Below are 20,260 nucleotides of genomic sequence, written 5' to 3'. Positions count from 1 at the left end.
ACCCACCACTAGGCATTTTACCTGCTAATTTATTTGGAGATTTCCATTTATATCTACATACTCAACTTTATTTAGAGGTCACATAGGACAGAGATGAGAAGCACAAGTTCTCTAGTCAGTGTTCTCATCCTGGCTCTGCCACTGCTCTCTGTGTAACATTGGGCAAGTTACTTAACCTCCGTTTCTTTAGTGTCCTTATCTGTAAAATGGGAATGATAATCATAGTATCTATTTCAAAGGATTATTGTGAGAGCCTGATAAATTAGATCATTCACGTAAATGCTTAGGACAGTGCCTGGTGTGTTAGTTGGAACTCAGACACTATCATCTGCTGCTTGCTAGTCACATCATCATGAGTCAAGTGGCACTAGCATGTAATGCGTTGTCAGTTCCTGGATGCTCTTGAGAAAAGTATGCTTCCTAGAGAAGCTTATCAATGAGGTAAATTTATACTTAACAGTTAATGCCTTTTTATATTCACAGGGGTCAGGAGAGTGCTGGTATTGTGACCAGCGATGGGAATTCAGTACCAACATTCAAAACACACAAGGTATATTTGAACATAATGAAATGTTGATAATAAAGATAACAACAGCCAGGTGATAACTCGTATGTTGGTGGGGAAAGGAAATTTGAGTAAATAATTTGCATATAGAAGTCATACTCTTTGATCAGCCGTTTCCATTTGTCAAATGAGGGTGCATTTCTTTCCGCGTGGTAGTTTGCTAGACTGACTCATTGAAACAGGTCATTTACTTAAATATTTTAACATGCTTTGAATTTTTAAAATACAATTTAGTTTATTATATTTGACAAATTTTATTGTTTATTACATCTGTTCTTCAATGTTTTAATGAAAAGACTCTCATAAAACAAGCACTTCAACATTGTGAATGTATTAAATGCCATTGAATTGTTTACCTTAAAATGGTTAATTTTATGTTATGTGAATTTCACCTCAAATTTTTTTCTAAAAATGTTTTATGGTTCTTACAATTAGGTTAGTCCTTATTTAACATTAGAATTTGGAGTACAGAGGAATTAAGTGAAGTGCATTGTCTAATTTGGGATTGCCTGAGCAGAAACTTATAAAAGCCTTTACTGACTAGGGCCACAAGTCTGTTTTTTTTCTAAGATGAGCTTTTACTTTGACTTTGCAAGGGAATGGGTCTTGTAAATCATGTCTTTACTCAAGACAATTTGAAGAAATTATATATTTCAAACCTTGGAATTGGACACACAAGATACGCCACTACAGGAAACTGTGAATTAGAAAATTGTCAGCCCTTTGTTGTTGAAACACTTCATGGGAAAATAGCTGTGGCACATAATGGCGAATTGGTAAATGCTGCTCAATTAAGGAAAAAGGTAAGTGTTTTTAATGCTTTTTATCATGATTAGGATAAATGAATGAAATGAAGTTATTGGGGATCTTGGTGCAGGATATTTTCTAATTGTTGCCACCTGTTACTTACTGCAGAAGACAACTGTATTAGAATTACCTGGAGTACTTGTTATACTTGCAGATTCTAAGATATCACCCCAGAGTCTGGGGTGGGAGGGTGGTCAGTCAGCATTTTAATATGCTTCTAAGATGATTCTAATGTACTGCTTTAGGGTAGAGATTTCGAAAAGTTAATATATGGTTGTTGTTAGAAACGAGAAGTTAGGGTTTATGGACTCTTCCTATCCCTTTAGCTTTTGTCCTTATGTTCAAAGCATAAGAAGAAAATAGAATATAAACTTGAAGATAACAAATATAAGAAAAAGTGATTTGGAAACAATTACAGGAAACCACTTGGAGAAAGGGCAAAGAGAGTTTACTTAGGTTCTTTTTGTTCACAGCATGTTATTTGGAGCATTCTATGTTAATTTGTGCCTGTACCTTTATTCATCATCATTTCATCTTTCTTTTTTTAAAATTACTTGGTATATTTATATTCCTGATAGCTTAATTATCCTTTCTTGCCATTCATTTATTGACACCAAGTTTCTTCCATCCATTGGATTCTAATAATCTTGATCTGGTCACATTGCAAATAAAAACCTCAGGTGGTATTCATTAACAGGATGGTTCTACACACACAGTTATCTCCTTAGCATTCTAGAACCAGGCATTTTACATGGCATAATTAGTGACAGAAGTCAAACTATGGTGAATTTTGATGGGTGGAAAATATCTAGAACCATGCTTCCATACCACTCATTGTCCTGTTATTTTCAATTCTAGCTTTAGTTATTTCCCAGAGCTTTCTTCTGCCCTCTTCTTGGGCTCTAGTATTATAATGATAATAAAATGTTTTTTTGCCCCCAAGTGAAAAAATAATTTTTTAATTCATACAATCAGAAAAGTATAAATATGAAGTAAAAATTAATTTAAAAAAAGCGCACCCACTTAGAGATAACCACCAAAAGTTCAATTCTGAACAATACCTAGCTCATTCTTTGTAGACATAACCCCTTACCCAGATGCTGGATTTCACTTCTATACATTTAGCTGCCTACTGAAAATGTTGTGTAGTATGAGTTTAAACTCAGCCTGTACATGTCAGTGGTGATGTTCTCATCCTGGTCAGTCTTGCTCAGAACCTCGTAATCATTATGAGAGTGTTCAACCAATTTTTATTACATCTTCTACATTTAGTTGTTCAATATGGTTAATTCCTTTATTCTACTCGATCAGCGATAATCAGTGAGGGTGGGTAGCCACCAGCACTACCACTAACAAACCTGGCTTGAGAGTCCCCACTGCAGTGTGCCACTCTTAAGAGAATGTGTCCTCTTGGTCAGGATTGTCAAGGGCTGAAAATGTTAGCATCATAATTCCAAAGTCTTGTGCCTTCTCTACTATCTCCCACCTTTATTGTAGGTCTACATTCCTTCAAACTTAGTTTTCAAAAGCTATTCTTTATGCTTCTTAGAACACTTTTTTTTTTCTTGCTTAAAAACCTTCAGAGACTTCCCATTGCCTCCAGCTGTGCTTCTCCATTACTATATACATGTCAATAGTAGAATGCAGGATTTTCTGATTTCTTTGTATAATGGTGGGCTGTTGGGTAAAGAAGGGTCAGGTGGAGCTTTCCCTCTAATGATTACACTTTTCTCCATTCTAAATAGCTTCTGCGGCACGGTATTGGTTTGTCAACAAGTTCTGATAGCGAAATGATTACCCAGTTACTGGCCTATACCCCTCCTCAGGAACAAGATGGCACCCCAGATTGGGTAGCAAGGTAATTGTAAAACTAGGCTAAGCTCATAGCTCTGGTAACAAGAGCTCTGTCTTCCAGGTGTTTATAACTGAAGTTATTCATTCAATTATTTAATTAATTTCAGGATTAAAAACTTAATGAAGGAAGCACCCACAGCATACTCCCTGCTTATAATGCACAGAGATGTTATTTATGCAGTACGAGATCCTTATGGAAATCGTCCTTTATGCATTGGACGTCTTATGCCTGTATCTGATATAAATGATAAAGGTAATGCACCTCAGAAGAAATGTAATCTCATAGTGCTTTTCCAAGTCATTGTCCTACTGTTGGCACACCCTCAAATCTTGAGGCATAGGAAGCTTATAAGTGAGAAGGAACTATGTAAAAAGAAAAAAAAATGTCAATTTCTAACGTACATTTCTTTGAGTATTTCTGAGGATGAACCATTTTTAAAGAATTTAATGGACATTCCTGTTTTGTCTGAATTGCCTTTGCCCAGCTTTTTCATTTGATTGTAGTATGATTTCAGTGATTTTCTTTTTGACTCACTAGACGTCTGTTTGAGACATTGAAATCAGTTTTTGAAAGAATTTTGGTATCATTAGTTTTATCTTTGGCTCAAGTTGAATGAAGATCGATGTGGTTTTTTTCTTCTCAAATTTTTATTTAAGTTCTAGTTAGATTCATGTGCTCTTAAAGTTGTAGAAATGGAAAAAAAAGTTGTAGAAATGGATTTTTTAAATTTATCTATTTGGTGTTTAACTGCTCACTTGAAATAGGTAGCCTCTTGTAAAATTTCTTGAATCCATTAATTATATTGCCTTGTGATTTACAGAGAAAAAATCTTCAGAAATAGAAGGATGGGTGGTATCTTCAGAATCTTGTAGCTTTTTATCAATTGGTGCAAGGTAAGTTTTGTTTCACTCAGCATGTTCACTTTTTCCACATCAATAAAAAAATTTTTTAAATGAAAGTTTTCTTTCTGATGTCTGCAAGAAGACATATCTATAAATGCAGTTTCTTTTGTACATTGTACTCAGCAGTTGTACTGACTTTAATGTTCCTGTAATACCTTCTAATTCTGAAACTGGCATCTTGTTTTCACAGTCCCATGAGACCTATTTTTAGAAAGCAAGAATCAAGAATCTCTTCAACAAGGAATAGTTAGGATCAAAAAATTTAAGCCAGAATAAAAATGTTCTCTTTAGCCTCTATTCTTCCAAAACTCAGTAAAACTTAGGGCTTTTATTTTTTAAAATTCAAAATTAGAATTTAGGGGTAATATACATATTAGATTTACTGCTGGAGGAATATTACTTTTTAATTTTTTAAGCCATCTCTTAAACTGAACCACTTTTCCTTTATAAGGGCAGGGACTCTCTGTGTACTTTACAATAGATGTTATTATCGGTCTTAAGGACTGGTTTATTTAAAGTCTTCTTTCTTCAACATTGTTTCCCAAGATATTACCGTGAAGTCTTGCCTGGAGAAATCGTGGAAATAACCAAACGTAGTGTCCAAACTCTTGACATTATACCAAGGTCTGAAGGAAACCCGATGGCTTTTTGTATCTTTGAATATGTTTATTTTGCAAGACCAGATAGTATATTTGAAGGTAAATAAAATATCTTTAACTTTTTATATAAGTGTTGTATTTATCTCATCGAAACATGGCAGTTCTTTTTTTTTTTTTTTAAAGATTTTATTTATTTGACAGAGAGAGACACAGCGAGAGAGGGAACACAAGCAGGGGGAGTGGGAGAGGGAGAAGCAGGTTTCCCGCCGAGCAGAGAGCCTGATGCGGGGCTCAATCCCAGGACTCTGGGATCATGACCTGAGCCGAAGGCAGACACTTAGCCGACTGAGCCACCCAGGCGCCCCTGAAATGTCGCAGTTCTTGGTTCGAAGGCTTACCTGGCTCTTTAGAGGCACATTGCTTACATGTTGTGGATATGGGACTGAATCTACAAGTCATATGATCACTATTTTTCCCTTTCATTTGACTCCTGGATTTTGTTTTCCTTTTTAGGAGTAAGGATTATGATGTTCAGATGTGTATTAAGGCCAGGGGTTTTTTTTGAATAGTGAATTCCCCAGTTTATATATTTCCACTTTAGTTGTTTTATATATTTTACTTTACTTTTTATACTCCATGTATGGCATTCTAACAAGCTAATTTTCGTAGAATAATAACATCATGTTAAGTAAAAATAATCCGTTCCTTTTCCAAACCTTCCAGACCAAATGGTTTACACAGTAAGATATCGCTGTGGTCAGCAGCTCGCAATTGAAGCCCCTGTGGATGCAGATTTGGTTAGCACTGTTCCGGAATCTGCTACACCTGCTGCTCTTGGTTACGCAGGAAAGGTATTTTCTTTGGACACGCAGTGAAATGCTCTTGAGCACTGAAATTAGAAATCCTTGTATATAAAGAGAAACTTACCAACACATTGTAAGGAAAAAGAAAATGCTGGGTCCTTTACAAGAGTTATTTTCCAGCCTTTTCATTCAATGGCACTATTTTAGTGGAGTCCACCCAAAGATTAGCAGAATGATCCTCTTCATTTAAAAAGATAACATCATGAAAAAAAAAAGGTAACATCATGAATATATATAGAATTTAGTGGTAATATTTACTTATTAAAACCTATTTCTTGAAGTACCCTGGTATATCTGTTCCCTATTTAGTATGGGTGATAATAAAGCAATTTATGTTCATTTTGTGTAATGTTTTTAAATTTATTTATTTTAAGTAGGCTCCGTGCCAAGTGCAGAGCCCAACGCAAGGGTTCTAATTCACGACCCTGAGATCAAGACCTGAGCTGAGATCAAGGGCCGGTCGTTTAACCGACTGAGCCACCCAGGCGCCCCTTTTTTCTTAAACTTTTTTTTTTAATGTAATGTTTTTAGTACTATGCTTAATTTCATTTTTCATGACTAGGTAGATAATATAACTATAGTGATCCTGGGGTGTCCTGCTCAATATTCACTATGTTGAAAAGTTTAACTTATTAGTTTTTAAAAGAAATAATATGCATACATTTTAGGTTAGTATTACCTTGAAAGATGGATAAATCCCGCCTGCCCCCTCAGAAAGTATATCCTTTGCATACTGGTTTTAATTCATTTCTTGCTGATAATTTTTAATTGCTGTGAATTTTTCTGACAGTGATTTATTCTTTGTCATGTCTTCACATGCTTAGTGTTCCCTTCCAGGACAGAGAAATATTTGTTTAAAAGCAGTATAACTCCTGGCAAAATGAATTGGTTTTCCCACTGAGTATATTACTTTGAATGATATTTCTTTTTGCCTTTTTTCCCTACAATTTAATTAGTGAAGGAAAATTGTAATCTGTTAATGGAGTGTTCAGAATAGCAATTTCAAATGTTTGTATACATATTATAATGGAAGCATGACCTAGAGAAAATAGGAACCTAGGGTTCTCTATTTATTGCTGCTCATTGTCCTTTTATTTCTTGTCTATCAGTGTGGGCTTCCATATGTGGAAGTGCTATGTAAAAACCGGTATGTAGGAAGAACCTTCATTCAACCAAACATGAGGTTAAGACAACTTGGTGTTGCAAAAAAATTTGGAGTATTGTCGGACAACTTTAAAGGCAAAAGAATTGTTCTTGTAGATGATTCAATTGTAAGAGGCAATACCATTTCACCCATAATCAAATTGCTCAAAGAATCTGGTGCAAAAGAGGTAAGTAATATTAAAACATATCCTAAAGTACTGATAATTAACAATAGGATACTGGCATAAAAATTGCAATGTAGTACAGTGAATGAAAATGGGAAGTTCAATATAATAAATTGTCATCTTTCATATAAGTTGGTTTAGTAATAACTGTGCAGTAACTTGGAAAACATGTATGTAATTTTAAAAACTAAAACCACAAAATAGAGTGCTTTTTAAATTTTTAGAGTATTTCTCTTTTTGAAGATGCAGAGCAAATCCTATTGTAATAAATTTGCCACATCGGGTTATATTTTTAAATCTCAGAGCTTATTCTAACTCTAAATATCTCAGTAATTCAAATTACAGAAGTGATTTTAAAAAATAAATAAAAATTACTGAAGAGATGTAATTTACAACTAATAGTTGAATGGATTCAAAAATAAAATCTCTTGTAGGAGAAAGTGGCATGGAAAGCAGTGGCAGTCTTTCTACAAAGCTTTAAAGATAATTGTAATTATGAGGGACGCCTGGGCAGTACAGTCATTTCAGAGTCTGACTCTTGGTTTCCACTCAGGTCATGATCCCAGGGTCATGAGATCAAGCCCGGCCTTGGGCTCCGTGCTCAGCATAGAATCTGCTTGAGACTCTCTCCCTCTCCTTCTGCCTCTTCTGCCCTGCCTGCTTGTGTGTGTGCTCTCTCTCTCTAAAAAGTAAATAAATGAATAAAAAGTAATTGCAATTATGAGTTTCCAACTTTTTTATGACTGTTATTATGATTATGATAATCTCTTCAGATTTTTTTTTTTTTTAAGAGTTTGTGAGTGTGTGAGGGGGTTAGGGGCAGAGGGAGAGGGAGAGGGAATCTTAAGCAGGCTACATGAGGAGCATGGAGCCTGAATTGGGGCTCAGTCTCATGACCCTGAGGTCATGACACTGAGCCAAAATGAAGAGTTGGACTCCTAACTGACTGAGCCACCCAGGCGCCCCTTACACGATTATTCTTAAAATGCATGTCAAAATAATATGTGAAAATGATTTCTTTCCAAGGTACACATTAGAGTGGCTTCACCACCAATTAGATATCCATGCTTTATGGGAATAAACATACCAACAAAAGAAGAGCTTATTGCCAATAAACCTGAATTTGAACATCTTGCAAAATATCTGGGTAGGTATTAAAATTTCTATAAACTTTATTTATTTTTATTTTTATTTTTTTTAAGATTTTATTTATTTGACAGAGAGAGGCACAGCGAGAACAGGAACACAAGCAGGGGGAGTGGGAGAGGGAGAAGAGGCTTCCCGCCGAGCAGGGAGCCCAATGTGGGGCTCGATCCCAGGACCCTGGGATCATGACCTGAGCCGAAAGCAGACGCTTAACGACTGAGCCACCCAGGCGCCCCTAAACTTTATTTATTAACAGAGAAAATCCAAAGCTTGTCAGTCTTTACACTTGTAATAAAAAAAAACAGTGTCCAGTATTTGTTAAAAATACATATTGTATGACATGTTGAGCCGATATTGAACACTATCCTGAATAATGAGAGTGCCTGGTGTATATAGACACCGTGGTAAGTGCTGTATTGGAGACCAAGGCCAAGGTGAGATCAGGTGGAAAGGAAGAAAGGCTTTCCAGGTAGAGGGAACTGCAGGCATATCAGTTAAAGCCTCACAAAGATCAGATCCCAAGAAAAAAATAATTTTACCACAGATTCTAATAGAATAATTTGGAGGTGGGTACAAATCGAAAAGTGAAAAGCTACCGTAGAGTTATCTTTAATAATGAAGTCAGCAGAATTGGAGATCTAGGTTATCCTGGATAAAACATTTGCTTTTCAAATTAGGTGAGATAAAGTATTTAAATAGCACACAGATGTTTAGCCAGTGTACCTTGGTACCTCCACACTGCTTGATTACGGCGGGTGCGTCTTTTGACCTGCCTGTGCCTTACCAGTTAAATATTTTGAATATCACCCAATTGATATCTTATTGTGAACATTTACTCTTTGCCAGGAACATATCTATATTATTGTAATAATATCACAGCTACTCTACAGTTAGGCCATGTTTCCCTTATCTTATAGATGAAAAAATAGACTTAGGAAAAGTAAGTGACCTTGAGCTTATATTTGAACCCAGATTTTCCTGACTTCAAAGTCTATTTTCATTATCAAGAAAATTACTCCTGAAGCTTACTGAATCCATTCTAGATTTGAAGCCTCCACTGTTATTTTAAATTACATTCTCCCTTAAATTCCAATTTCATATTTTAAAAAATAATAAAGGCCCAGAGTTTTATTACATACTTCTTCCTTCCCCCGCCCCCTTTTAAAGAGGCTAAAGGAGGAATTTTTATCGTGGCTTGAGTTTTTCTGTTTGTAACTGTCATTTTTTGAGGCAGTTCATCCTTTCCAAAGGAAGTGTAATGACCTTTTCCTTTTTCTCTCTTTCCTCCTGTAGGAGCAAACAGTGTTGTATATCTGTCAGTGGGAGGACTGGTTTCATCTGTACAAGAAAGGATAAAGTTTAAAAAACAGAAAGTGGAAAAGCAGGATATTATGATTCAAGAGAATGGGAATGGTCTGGAATGCTTTGAAAAGAATGGTCATTGTACAGCTTGTCTCACTGGAAAATACCCTGTGGAATTGGAATGGTAGCTGGTAGGGACAGATAAGATTTTTCAAGATACAAAGTTGGTCAAGAAGTTTTAGTGGTGGTTAACATCCTATCCATTTACTGTTACTCCCTTGAAACGATGTAAAATGCCACATGCTTATGTTTACCTTTATAAGTTTTGAGAGTTCTGAAAAGAGTACCAAAGTGCTATGCTTTCCTTAACAATCCTAGATAAATATTTTGGTGTTATCTAGGAATTTGGATGATCCTTTCAGTTTTATTTAGTAGTTTAGTACTTTGAGTCTACCACTTCCGAGGTCACATACATTTAATTTCACAACAGCAACAGTAATGCAAAGAATAGGTAAATTTCTGTTTTAGTGAGGATTGTCAGCACTGTACCTTCCCACAGATTCTTAGAGAATTTTGTGGAATGTTTCTTGAAAGTTATTGAAATTCAGTTGTGGAGTATTTTCATAATTGAAACCTTGCTAATCGTAAATAATACTACAACATTGGTGTTTCTTTTGTTTTTTGTTCTTTTTTTTTTTTTAACGCACAATCATCAGCTAGCCTTTTTTTACCTGGTCAGAGAAGGTGGGGTAAGTGGCATTTGCCAGGTCCACGCTTTAAAGAGTTTGCAAGAGGTTAGACTAAGGTGGTGTGATGTAAACAGGACATGAGTTAAATATAACATTTCATGCAAACCTTGAATCCATTATATCCTAAAAGTGTCAGGCTCCTGGAGTTCTCAGTGTGGTTTTGACCTTGGCTTCCCTGTCTAACAAAACTTAAAACAAGAACAACAAATACCTTTTTGTGCCTCACTTTTCCCGCCTGTGCAACGGGTACTTATATTACTTAAATAATTAATAGGAATGTGAAAAAGTGTCATACTTTTGGTGGTTAGAGCCATCATTTCACCCCTCAATTTTAAGATAGCGCATGATTATTAGTTTTTGAAATGTTGGCTGTTACTCTGAAATTGAGATTTCATTATGATGAAGGGAGACAGTTTAGCAGTGCTTTGCCACCTGTCTTTGAGATGTCTTAAAAATGATTCTAAAAACATGTCTGTGGAAGGTGCTTTCCTACATTTGATTATAAAGTATATTTGATTCATACTACTTAGTGCCCTTATAGTATAAGCCCAGCAAGTAACCTAGTACATTTGAAGTAAAAAATTTTTAGATTCTAACAACCCTTTTATCCTTATTAATTATATTTTCTTTTAATGAACTGCTGCTTGATCATTTGCAAACATATACACATATATATGTATAAATATATATACATAGTTGGAATTAAATGATCAAGTAGAAACATTGTAGGGGCCAATTTTGCTTAAGAATCAAGGTGACAACTATTTCGGAATTAGCATGCCCATCTAATTCTAAGCATCACCTTATCACTTTTTTCTACTTTATTTTATTGGGATTTAACAATTTTTTAAAAGTGTTTTCTTGTAACATCTGAGATTTAAAATATTAAGTTGACCTGCCCCCAACCCCTGTTTATGTAAGATTTTTTAAAACATAAAAGTGTTTGTTTCTGTGTTATTAAGTTACCTTAATTTGATGTATATAGTGTCCAAATCCATTTAGAAATTTAATATTTATTAATAACTGAAATCTTCTGTCTTCATTTGGTATATGGTCTCATATGTTATATTATGGCAGGCCAAGATAAAATCTTGACAGCTCTTTAAGCCCATGCACAGCAGGCAGCAGCAGGTCACATAACCCTGTGGCAGTGACTTAAGCAAATTGGCATTTGAATAAAGCCCTGGGACCATTTGAGTATATAGCCTCTTGTCTTAAATGTATTCCTCATGTCAGCATGGAGGAGGCAAGACCTGTGGGTCAATTTTGAATTGGCCTCAGTTACATTTGATTTTTAAAAACAAGAGACTCAGGGAAAGTACTAAACCAAAATCTCTGATTTGACTTTTGTGTTTTCCATAGTTTTTGTCTCCCATTGTTTTTATTTTGTTTTACTGAGCTGCTTTTATAAAGGAATATGGTACTGTGAGAGTTTGGTAATTCTACAAATTTCTTAATGTTTCTCCATCATGACCTTTTATTTCCCAAGTTTCTGAAGTCTGAATTAAATTACAGTTTTATACATATACTCTCAAATGTTTAACTGCTTTAAATTAAAATAAGCAGAGTATTGAAAATCACAAAGAAGATGAAAAATGTGTTTTCACAGGATCTATCTTGTTGTGAATTAAACTAAGCCTACTTTTTTGTGACTTCATTGTGATGCATTGGTGACAAATACATGTAATATGTTTAAATATGTGTGTGTGCTTTTTTTTAATAGTGACCTTACTCAGTGCATTATGATGAATAGCACAGGAATAGTCACATCCAGGCTCCCTTCTTAACACCAGCTAGTCAGATCTTATTTCTCTGATCCAGACATTTCAATAAATAGGCCATTGCTTATGAACAGGAAAAAACTCCTGGCTGAGTAGAAAGGACACATAAAGTTATTTAAAATGTAATGCTAAGTAAGCACTATAATAGTAGTAAGTTCTGTAAAAATACTAGTGGGAATGGGGAGTGTAACAGAAGAGGTGTCTTAGATTTCCAAAATGTGTGTGTGCATGTGTTTGTGGTTGGGGGAATTTTTTTAAAAATCAAATTAAAGTAGGTAAATCAACAAATTGTGGTACATCCAGAGAATAGAATATTATTCAGTCCTAAAAAGAAATGAGCTATCAGGCCATGGAAAGACATGGAGGGAACTTAAATGCATATTACCGAGTGAAAGAAGCCAATCTGTGAAAGCTACCTACTGTGTGAGTCCAACTATATGCCATTCTGGAAAAGGCAAAACTGTGGAGACATCAGTGGTTGCCAGGGGTGGTGGGGGAGGAAGGGATGAATAGGAGGGGCACAGAGAATTTTTAGGACAGTGAAACTGCTCTGTGTGATATTATAATGGTGGATACATGTCATTATATATTTGTTCCAACCCATAGTGTACATCACCAAGAGTAAACCCTAATGTAAACTATAGACTTTGGGTGATAATGATGTATCCATGTAGGTTTATCAGTTGAAACAAATGTACTATCCTGGTGGGGGATGTTGATAATGGAGGAGGCTATGCATGTGTGGGGGCAGGGGGTTTGTGAGAACTCTGTATTTCTGCTCAATTTTGCTGTGAACTAAAACTGCTCTAAAATATAGTCTCTTTTAAAAATAAACATACCAGGGGCGCCTGGGTGGCTCAGTCGTTAAGCGTCTGCCTTCGGCTCAGGTCATGATCCCAGGGTCCTGGGATCAAGCCCCGCATCGGGCTCCCTGCTCGGCGGGAAGCCTGCTTCTCCCTCTCCCACTCCCCCTGCTTGTGTTCCCTCTCTCGCTGTGTCTCTCTCTGTCAAATAAATAAATAAAATCTTTAAAAAAAATAAATAAAAATAAAAATAAACATACCAAGTCCCACCTCTAAGCAAAAAATAAAATAATATATGCATATATGTTATTGCCTCTGAAAATCCTGCCCCAGGGCATCACTTCTCATGCCTTCTTTCTTTGGATTTCAAATAGAGCTTAGTCAACTCCTAAGGAAAGTTGCCTTCTTGTTTAAGTCAAAATGAAAATCCAAGCCTCTCAGGAAAAGCTGCATGCCCCTTCGACATTTTAGACTAAGCTATAGTATGCAGTGTAAACTCATTTTTTGTGTGTGCATAAATTTTCTTCTTATGTAGCTGAGAAGTTGTTAGATGGCAGGAACCAGTGCTTTTAACTTTTTTTTTTTTAAAGATTTTATTTATTTATTTGACAGAGAGCGACACAGCGAGAGAGGGAACACAAGCAGGGGGAATGGGAGAGGGAGAAGCAGGCTTCCCGTGGAGCAGGGAGCCCGATGCGGGGCTCGATCCCAGGACCTGGGATCATGACCTGAGCCGAAGGCAGACGCTTAATAACTGAGCCACCCAGGCGCCCCTGCTTTTAACTTTTTTGGAAGTTCTCAGGATCTACCATAATACCGAACTCCTCGCACTGTGACAAAATGGAAAATGACTGCACGAAAGAGGCCCAAAAGGGTCCTGTACTCTTCCTCAGCCTTTGAATTTGCTTCATTGAAAATTGTTTGGCTTCAATATTGACATTCTGATGGATATCTTCAGTGTGATGATTAATTTTGTGTTAACTTGGCTAGGCTGTGGTGCTCAGTTGTTTGTTCAAACACCAGTCTAGATGTGGTGAAGTTATTTTTTAGATTTGATTAACATTTAAATCAGTAGACTTAAAAAAAAATTGATTTTAGAGCGTGAGTAGAGGGAGGGGCAGAGGGCGAGGGAGACTCTCAAGCAGACTCCCTGCTGAGCATAGAGCCCCACGTGATGCAGCGCTCAGTGCACGTGGGGCTCGATTCCATGACGTGAACTGAAATGAGTCGGACACTTAACAGACTGAGCCACCCAGGTGCCCCATCAGTAGACTTTGAATAAAGCAGATTACTCTCCATAATGTGAGTGGACCTCATCCAGTCAGTTGTAGGTCTTAAGAATAAAGATGAAGGTTTCCTGGAGATAGAATTTTCAAAATTGCAACATAGAAACCCTGCCAGAGTTTCCAGCCTGCTGGCCTGCTCTATAGATTTCAACTTTGACAGCCCTCACAAATGTGTGAGCCAATTTCTTAAAATACATGTATCTCTCTCTCTTTCAAACATAAACTTTTATATATTTTATGTGGTATGTGTATGTTTATATGTGTTTTTGTTCCTATGCAGAACTTTAATACAATAGACTCCCTCTTGCGAACAGTGGGACCTTCCTCATCCCTCCATTCTTTCCTAGCCATCTGACAAAACAAGCCTGAGTGAACCCAACCACTAATTTTCTCCACCTTCAACTGGGCAGCTGAGCACTGTTAAGAGTAAATCATATCGGGCGCCTGGGTGGCTCAGTTGGTTAAGCGACTGCCTTCGGCTCAGGTCATGATCCTGGAGTGTCTGGATCGAGTCCCGCATCGGGCTCCCTGCTCGGCAGGGAGTCTGCTTCTCCTTCTGACCCTCCCCCCTCTCATGTGCTCTCTCTCTCATTCTCTCTCTCTCAAATAAATAAATAAAATCTTAAAAAAAAAAGAGTAAATCATATAACACACCATTATCCCAACTGTGATGCTGCAAAGCACACAACAGGGAGCTAGCCTTGTCTTCAGGGTAGTATGATACTGTGATTTATAATAAGATATATATTTGGTCTTTATCCTATTTCTGGCACAGATACCTTAAAGTCGTTGAGATTTCCTAAGTGATAAGAGCAATAAAGGTGTGTTTTTTTTTAAATTCCAGTGTAGTCAACATACAGTGCTATATTAGTTTCAGGTGTACAATATAGTGATTCAACAGTTCCATATATTACTCAGTGCTCATCAAGGTAAGTGTACTCTTAATCCCCATCACTATTTAACCCATCCCTCACCCACCCACCTCCCCTCTCGTAACCATTTGTTTGTTCTCTATGGTTGAGTGTTTTTTGTTTTGCCTCTAATAAAGGTGTCGATATTCATAACAAATTCCTTTCAGCCACACCTGTGTTTATGTTAATGAGGTGACTTTCTGAAAACACCTAAGAATAAGGACTCTTGGGGCGCCTGGGTGACTCAGTCATTAAGCTTCTGCCTTCGGCTCAGGTCATGATCCCGGGGTCCTGGGATCGAGCCCCGCATTGGGCTCCCTGCTCCGCGGGAAGCCTGCTTCTCCCTCTCCCACTCACCCTGCTTGTGTTCCCTCTCTCGCTATGTCTCTCTCTGTCAAATAAATAAATAAAATCTAAAAAAAAAAAAGAATAAGGACTCTTTTCCAGGGGAACTGACCATGTGATTAGAGAACTTCCAGCCGCACCTCCTTGACTTTCAGGGAGGGGAGAGGAGCTACAGGTTGAATCAACAGGGAATGGCCAGTGATTTAATCAATTGTGCCCTCATAATTAAGCCTCTATAAAAACCCAGAAGGACTCGTGGTCTGGAGAACTTCCTGGTTGGTGACATGGAGACGCGGGGGTGAGTGGTATGCTTGGAGAGCGTGGTAGCTCCATGCTCCCTTTCCACATACCTTGTCCTCTGCGTTCCTTCCAACTAGCTGTTCCTGAGTTAATTGCGTGATGGATGGAAAACCCACACATTGGAGGTAGGGTCAAGGATACTCAAAATTGTTTTTGAAATCATTTTTATTTTTAAAAGAAATGACGTTGGCAACTGAGATGAGGTGGAGGATTAGGTGAAAAGAAGTGAAATTAGAATGCATCAATAAATGTGCAAAGGATCAGCAAGGTTCTGGGATAGGCATTTGAAACTTCCCAGGAATTAATGTAGTGGATGGGAGAAGAGTAAAAAGATAGTTGGGGAAACAGGTGCATAAGACATGAAACTGTTTTCAAGATACCTTAGTATAAGAAGTTAAATGCAGCTGTTGATAGGTTCTGTAAGAAGTGTAAGTTACCGGGGCGCCTGGGTGGCTCAGTCGTTAAGTGTCTGCCTTCAGCTCAGGTCATGGTCCCAGGGTTCTGGGATCGAGCCCCACATCGGGCTCCCTGCTCCGTGGGAAGCCTGCTTCTCCCTCCCACTCCCCCAGCTTGTGTTCCCTCTCTCGCTGTGTCTCTCTCTATCAAATAAATAAATAAAATCTTAAAAAAAAAAAAGTGTAAGTTACCGTTTGGGAAAGGTGTAGGCTTATACCCTACTGAAAAGCTAATATGCTAGCCTGTTACTGTTTCGTGGCAATAGACCTGAGATTCCTGGGTCAAAGAGAAATTTGTTACTCATGGCAAAAGCAGTGGCCAGAGCTTCACATTTGTCAGTTCACCATGCATCCCAAGTCCCACTGGGGAGATGGAGTCAGGCAGAGATGGATGTCTGCACATGCAGTGGGTTGTGTGACAGGAAAGGAATACTAAGTTTGGGGGATTTGCTTTTATAGTAAATGGAAGCAAACCTGCTCCTTGGGAAAGACATTACCTCAGCTCTGAAGATCCATCACCCCAAACAACCCTGACAAATGACCTGAATAAAGAGCAATCAATACCTTGTGTTTTTGACATACCCAGCAAGAATTTGCAAGGACATTAAGGGTCATGGCAGTGTCCCTCCCAACAGTATGTTGGGTTCATGGGATGGTGGGGGGAGGATGGGTAAATTCTAATACAAGGCTTGAAAGGGACCAAGGAGGTGACTTTTTTTTTTAAAGATTTTGTTTATTTGTCAGAGAGCATAAGATTGCTCAAGCAGAGGGAGAAGCAGGCTCCCCGCAGAGCAAGGAGCCTGATGTGGGACTCGATCCCAGGACCTTGGGATCATGACCTGAGCCAGAGGCAGACGGCTAACTGACTGAGCCACCCAAGCATCCCAAGGAGGTGATGTTTAAACTGTGTTTTCATAGGGGATAAATGTTCATCGAGCAGACATGGGGAGAAGAAAGGGTATTTCAGCCTGAGACCCTGCCAAAACACAGATATGGAAATTTGATAAGGGGTTGGCATGCTCAGAAGATTTACTAGGGTCTTATCATAGCTGGAGCTTTCAGGACCAGGTATGAGGAATGTGGAGGGTAGGAGAGCAGTGGTTAACTGTAACAGGGTTAGATAATGAGCCATCTTGTTTACCTTGGTAGAGTCTGTCATCCTGTAGGCAATGAGGGACCACTGAAGGAGGTCTTAAGCAGGAGAATGCTATGATTAATCTGGTGTATGTTATAGAATGATCACTCTAGATTACCAGGTAAAAATGGTGTTTTGAACATAGTCCTCTGCATTTGTTTACTCTTAAGACCCCCTGAAAATGATAGTAAAGGGATATAAGAGTCCTAAACTCTCAAGGATAGAGGAAAAGATTCTGGAGTCAAAAGCAAAGGGCTCAGCTGATTTAGAAAAGCTAAATTCTAAACCAGCAGGAAGCAAAGCCAATAAACAATCCTATTTATATGACGGAACCCCTTAAGGAACTGAGAAGTTGGCTTCTGGAAAGAGGGGTGACAAGGGTAACTAAAAGGATTGGAAGTTCATTTAGGAATGAGTTCTATCCTTATGCCACTACCCGTCACCCCTGTATAGCCTAATTCTGAAGGCTTCTGTGTTCAGGAGAAAGTAAAATAATGGTTTTTTTCTTTTTAAAATTTTTTTAAAGATTTGAGAGAGAGCATGAGCTGGGGGGGGCAGAGGGAGAAAGAATCTCAAGCAGACTGTCCACTGATGGAGAGCTCAACCTGACGACCCTGAGATCATGACCTGGGCTGAAACTAGGAGTTGGACTTAACCAACTGCACCACCCAGGCGCCTCTTTTTTTTTTTTAATTTTTAAAATCTTTTTTAAAAGATCGTATTTATTTGAGAAAGCGTGCATGACTGGTGGGGAAGGGGCAGAGGGAGAAGCAGACTTCCCACTCAGCAGGGAGCCCTCAGAACCCTGGGATCATGACCTGAGCTGAAGGTAGACTTAACTGACTGAACCACCCAGGTGTCTCTTCTTAATTTTAAGTGGGCTCCACACGCAGCGTGGAGACCAATGTGGGGTTTGAACTCTTGACCCTGAGATCAAGACCTGAGCTGAGATTGAGTTGGACACTCAACCGACTGAGCCACCCAGGTGCCCCTAAAACAATGTCTTGCGGCGCCTGGGTTGCTCAGTCATTAAGTGTCTGCCTTTCGCTCAGGTCATGGTCCCAGGGTCCTGGGATCAAGCCCCACATTGGGCTCCTTGCTCGGCGGGAAGCCTGCTTCTCCCTCCCTCTCCCACTCCCCCTGCTTGTGTTCCCTTTCTTGCTGTGTCTCTGTCAAATAAATAAAATCTTAAAAAAAACCCACAAAAACAATGTCTTCATATTGGAGGATATTAGGCACCTGAAATAGAATTAAGTGATAAATTTTATACTCCATTCTGAGACATACACCCCGAAACATACACCACAGCCCTTTTCTCTCAACTTGATTTTCAACAAATTGTCCCACAGACTGTTTCCAATCAAGTTTTAAATGTCCCACTTTTAAATATGTGCAGATAATGCATGACTACCAGACACGTCAGGAAGCCTCTAATATGAAAGAGTCCAAAACCAACAGAAGAAAAAAAGTAGATTGTACAAGGGGAAAAACAACTAAAACTATCATTAATATCCGAGGTGAAAGATTATAATAAAACCAACATCACTCTAGCAGCAATTTATTTTTTTTAAGATTTTATTTATTTATTTGACAGAGACACAGCAAGAGAGGGAACACAAGTGAGGGAGAGGGAGAAGCAGGCCTCCCGCTGAGCAGGGAGCCCAATGCGGGGCTAGTTCCCAGCACCCTGGTATCATGACCTGAGCCGAGGGCAGACGCCTAACGACTGAGCCACCCAGGCACCCCTCTAGCAGCAATTTAGAGTTAGAGCCAAGTGAAGCTAATAGGCTTTCAGGAAAAGCTGACCAAGAAGACCTGAACTAAGGTAGCAGTAGCAGAAATGAAGATGAGAGCATTTTAAAAAATGCAGATTGTAGGCCTCTCAGAAAACTAATTCCGAACCCGGGGGGATGGAGGTCCAGGAACCTGGAATCTGTGTTTAACATCACCATAGGTGATTCTGATGTAGTCAGCTGACTTTGAGATCGAGGAGTGGAGACAGGGTCTAATTGGATATAGGAGGGTAAAGAAAAAGGGGGGTGGTATCTAGGTTTCTTTGCTGGGTGGATGATGGTGTCATTCTCAAATACAGAAAGGTTGGGGGACACACCCTCCCCCCCAAATCGTTTTAGTAGCCTGTGATATATCTGGGTGAAACTATCCTGAGCAGACGGAGCTATCTCTTGCTTGGATTACTGCTAGTTTCTTGCCACTGACCCCTAAGGACAGGGAGATATCCTGTGACTTTTCATATATAGCTGTCAATGCTGCGCGGTCTTCTCAGTCTTTCAGCAAAAATTTTATTTTATTTTTAAAGCTTTTATTTATTTGATAGAGACACAGCGAGAGAGGGAACACAAGCAGGGGGAGTAGGAGAGGGAGAAGCAGGCCTCCCACGGAGCAGGGAGCCCGATGCGGGGCTCGATGCCAGGACCCTGGGAACGTGACCCGAGCTGAAGGCAGACGCTTAACGACTGAGCCACCCAGGTGCCCCACAGCAAAAAATTTAAAAACCTGATCACTTCCTCTGCTATTGCAGAGTAGCTTAAAAATAAAATTATTTCCCTTGACATCTGTAATAATTTACATGTCTCCAACTGTAATAAGTTGGAAACCAATTGTTATTCAGGCGTATAGCTTAGGTAACTCCCCCCCCCCATTTTATTTATTGCTCCTACTGAAAGCTGAAAATTTCTTACTCATCGTTTAAATCGGTCTCTTCCAATTAAAATGCCAGCCTAATTGTGACAGGGACCTCCTTTGCAGGCTTCATCACGGCACTCACAATCTTCCAAACTCCATTTCTACTCTGAGAAATTGTCAGATGGATTAAGTCCATTTACTATTGCATTTCACAGCTATTTCACCTTCCTTCACATCAAACCTAGACAGTATCTTTGCACTTTATGGGCTCCGAATTAAAGTATCTCGCCCGAGTTTAAATATGAAAGGGCACAGCTCTAAGCTGCTCCAAAGTCTATGCAAACCCTGTCCAAAAATCCAGCGTGACCACAACAGGTGGCTGAGCTGAGAGCAGTAGGCAAAAACACTGCCAGGTGTTGCCCGAGTTGGCGCAAGGCCCTTTGGGAGGGGGCGGGGCTTTAGGACACTATCTGCCCCCGGTCGCT

The 20,260-nt window shown here is 38.7% G+C and overlaps 1 protein-coding gene across 1 annotated transcript in view; it reads left to right on the top strand.

Moving 5' to 3' along the window:
- Positions 1-11,813, top strand: part of PPAT (phosphoribosyl pyrophosphate amidotransferase) — a 36,740-nt gene extending 24,927 nt beyond the window's left edge. The window contains exons 2-11 of the mRNA XM_036120755.2: positions 484-550; positions 1,162-1,368; positions 3,118-3,230; positions 3,334-3,479; positions 4,048-4,120; positions 4,676-4,827; positions 5,452-5,579; positions 6,701-6,922; positions 7,946-8,066; positions 9,359-11,813. Of these exons, the coding sequence (XP_035976648.1) occupies positions 484-550; positions 1,162-1,368; positions 3,118-3,230; positions 3,334-3,479; positions 4,048-4,120; positions 4,676-4,827; positions 5,452-5,579; positions 6,701-6,922; positions 7,946-8,066; positions 9,359-9,555 (1,426 nt within the window). The 3' untranslated portion in view covers positions 9,556-11,813. The remainder of the gene's footprint in view (positions 1-483; positions 551-1,161; positions 1,369-3,117; positions 3,231-3,333; positions 3,480-4,047; positions 4,121-4,675; positions 4,828-5,451; positions 5,580-6,700; positions 6,923-7,945; positions 8,067-9,358) is intronic.
- The last annotated feature ends 8,447 nt before the right edge of the window (positions 11,814-20,260 follow it).

The sequence above is a fragment of the Halichoerus grypus genome, chromosome 3 (assembly GCF_964656455.1).
Source record: "Halichoerus grypus chromosome 3, mHalGry1.hap1.1, whole genome shotgun sequence".
NCBI classification, from domain to species: Eukaryota; Metazoa; Chordata; class Mammalia; order Carnivora; family Phocidae; genus Halichoerus; species Halichoerus grypus.
Note: the sequence above shows the minus strand (reverse complement) of the source record. Positions and strands in the feature narration are given on the sequence as shown.